Source organism: Perkinsus marinus, assembly GCF_000006405.1.
Source record: "Perkinsus marinus ATCC 50983 genomic scaffold scf_1104296953018, whole genome shotgun sequence".
NCBI classification, from domain to species: Eukaryota; Perkinsozoa; order Perkinsida; family Perkinsidae; genus Perkinsus; species Perkinsus marinus.
Window position 1 is genome coordinate 543,214 of NW_003208655.1, and position 3,393 is coordinate 546,606.

General features: G+C 43.8%; 1 protein-coding gene across 1 annotated transcript; it reads right to left on the bottom strand.

The window, feature by feature from the left end:
- Positions 1-468: 468 nt before the first annotated feature.
- On the bottom strand, positions 469-860 carry Pmar_PMAR017757 (hypothetical protein; the record flags this gene model as incomplete). The annotated part of the gene is made up of 3 exons (XM_002776837.1): positions 469-591; positions 671-738; positions 851-860. 3 exons carry the CDS (start codon positions 858-860, stop codon positions 469-471), a joined length of 201 nt encoding a protein of 66 aa, XP_002776883.1.
- Positions 861-3,393: the final 2,533 nt, after the last annotated feature.

The following is a 3,393-nucleotide window of genomic DNA, read 5'->3' on the forward strand; positions in this document are numbered from 1 at the left end:
AGCTCCTCACATATACGCATGCACTGAGCTACTCTGTCCTCGTCAGCAGGGCTCTCTGGAGGGCCATCGGGATATCTGTAAACCTCTTGCAATTCTTTAGGCGTCTACCTGCAACCTACGCGATCTGTTGCTTAGCGCTGGACTCTCTCAGCATATACAATTTCTGAGGTACTAGTACAACCCCATGTTTGGGACGGGCCAGCTCACCAACGCCTGCAAACTGCATATAACGATACACGTGACCGAAAGCCACTCACATATCGGCCATGTCCCATTAAGTGTACGAAGGAGCGCCGACTTGCCACTCCCACCTGATGGATCATACGCTGAGGAAACGTGTGGGAGTGCTATTACTAGGTCCCATCAAAGCGATACAACAACCCGGGTTGAGGTCCAGTGTAAGCGATTGAACAAGTATCGGGCCAGAGGGGCTTTGAATCTGTTCAGTCGTAGTCTGAATCATCATCATCAGTCCTTTAACTTTACAGTGAGGCCTTTGACGCTGATATTAGTCATGCGCACCTTGAACTTCCGATGGCTCCGTGGTAAGGCATTGGGAGCTGTAACCAACAGTTGGTGGAGTTTTTGAACCTGCATCAACGTGTATGGCCCTTGATAAAGGAGCGCAGGGTAGCCAAATGTTTGTATCTTCACTGAGCCCGAGCCCTACTTTGGTGTAAAGCTTATCTCCCGCCTCTTGTGACGTTCTGTCGTCCATGAACTGAACGAATGCTGTACCTATCCAAATCACGTCCAAGATCTAACATCCTCAGTAGTAAAGCTCCGATACTACTATGACTACTACTACTACTAATCAGTCTAATAGTATAAGAATTTCTTCCTTTCTTACATAAATTCATCATGATCCTTGCTGTCCAGAAATACGATATTATTATCCCTCAAGAGGATCGATGAAGGGCATTTATTGTTTTTATGAATAATTAATTAAATTAAAAAATGCGTAATTCACACCTTGTGGTTGCATGTACTACGTGCGCTAAACCTCCATCCACCGTTATGTATCGTGTGATTCATAGCTTAACTGGTTAAGAGTGTGCTTCCACGTGCTCGAAACAGTGGTTCTATTCCCGGGCAGGGTCATACTGATACCCCGTATGCACTACGTGCGCTATAGTATAGCTGTACGGTACAGCCTGTACCTCCTTGCATCGTCTTATATTGTATAATCTCACAGCTCAACTGGTCCAGGGGCCGTATGCGGATCCTGATGCAACAGGTGAGTCAGAGTATTTACTCAGATGAAAAAATCAGATGGTGAGTATTAACCCCTGATTCGCTGATTTTTTACTCTGGAGCGAGAAATCAGGATCATCGCGATGATATGTGAATCTCCGAGCTGATTCGCGAATCTAAAGTTGATTTTTTGGCTGATTAATACTCTTACTCAATATGCCTTGCTCATGAGGCTGATTTTTCGGGTGATTCCATTAAATCTGAGTATTTTCGAGAATCAGGGAATCAGAGATTGGATCAGACATTTTTGACAAGACGAAGAATATAGTCGCTACGCCCCACATCCGAAAGTGACATTTTCAAGAAAGGAGGGAAATGTCACTTTGCGAGGGTAGAACCTGGTAAATTCGCCCCAAATTCATGAGCATTTCCCGTTCCGCTATAACAATGACAAAATTGTGAAAGAAGATCTTTTGTCGCACGTGTACACATCCGTACTTCAAACTTTTCAATATGTTCACTCGGAATCCGACAATCCCTCAAGAGGATCGATGAAGGGCATTTATTGTTTTTATGAATAATTGATTGAATTAAGGAATGCGTAATTCACACCGTGTGGTTGCATGTACTACGTGCGCTAAACCTCCATCCACCGTTATGTATCGTGTGATCCCATAGCTGAACTGGTTAAGGGTGTGCTTCCACGTGCTCGAAATAGGGGTTCTATTCCCGGGCAGGGTTATACTGATACCCTGTATGCACTACGTGCGCTATAGTATAGCTATACCTCCTTGCACTGTCTTATATTGTATAATCTCACAGCTCAACTGGTCAAGGATACCCTTTCACTTGATCAAAGCCGAGGTTCTATCCCCCGGCACGGTCATTCTAAGCACCTAAGCCATCGCAAGCAGCAGAGGAGGTTTACCGTGGCGCGCGCTGAAGTCGTGAATCAAGGTCGAGAATCAGAATCAGGGTTTGGTACCGGGGGTCCGGACCCCCGGTACGAATCAAGGCAAAATAACGTGGAAAAATGGAGATACTCACGGCGTGAGTATGATTCGGAATCACACGCTGAGTAAAAATCAGATTCTGAATCTTTGGCGTTCTCGAGTTGAGTAAAATACTCACGAGTATGAGTTTTGAATCACAATCACGTTGAAAAAATCTAGAATCATGGTTCTTACTCACTGGGTTGAGTAAATACTCTGACTCATTGGTTCACAATCAGAATCAATGGCTGAGTATGATTCTGAATCAGGAATCATGATTCTGAATCAGGAATCATGATTCTGAATCAAGAATCGAAATCAACGCTTGAGCGAAATCAGGAATCAGGAATCGTACTCGCGAATCCTGAATCTGAATCTGGAATCAGTAATCATACTCACGAATCATGAATCTTACTCATGAATACGGAATCTGAATCAACACTTGTGAATCATGGTGTGAGTTGAATCAAAATCGGAAATCAGGGGCCGTATGCGGATCCTGATGCAACAGGTGAGTCAGAGTATTTACTCAGATGAAAAAATCAGATGGTGAGTAATAACCCCTGATTCACTGATTTTTTACTCTGGAGCGAAAAATCAGGATCATCGCGAGGACATGTGGATCTCTGAGCTGATTCGAGAATCTAAAGTTGATTTTTTGGCTGATTAATACTCTTACTCAATATGCCTTGCTCATGAGGCTGATTTTTCGGGTGATTCCACTGAATTTGAGTATTTTCGAGAATCAGGGAATCAGAGTTTGAATCAGACATTTTTGACACGACGAAGATTATAGTCGCTACGCCCCACAACCGAAAGTGACAATTTCAAGAAAGGAAGAAAACGTCACTGTACGAGGGTTGAACCTGGTAGATTCGCCCCGAATGCATGCACATTTCCCGTTACGTTACAGCAATGATAAAATTTCGGAAGAAGATCTTCTGTCGCACTTGTACACATCCGTACTTCAAACTTTTCAATATGTTCACTCGGAATCAACTAACTCCGGGTTTCTAACTCAGAAGTTCTAAGAGGAAGCTCAGCGCTAGAGCTTCCTTCTAGAGCTTCCTTTGATAACCGGTAGCGTGATCGGGTGTCGTTATCGGACAATCCCTCAAGAGGATCGACGAAGGGCATTTATTGTTTTTATGAACAATTAATCGAATTAAGGAATGCGTAGTTCACAGTGTGAACTTCACACCGTGTG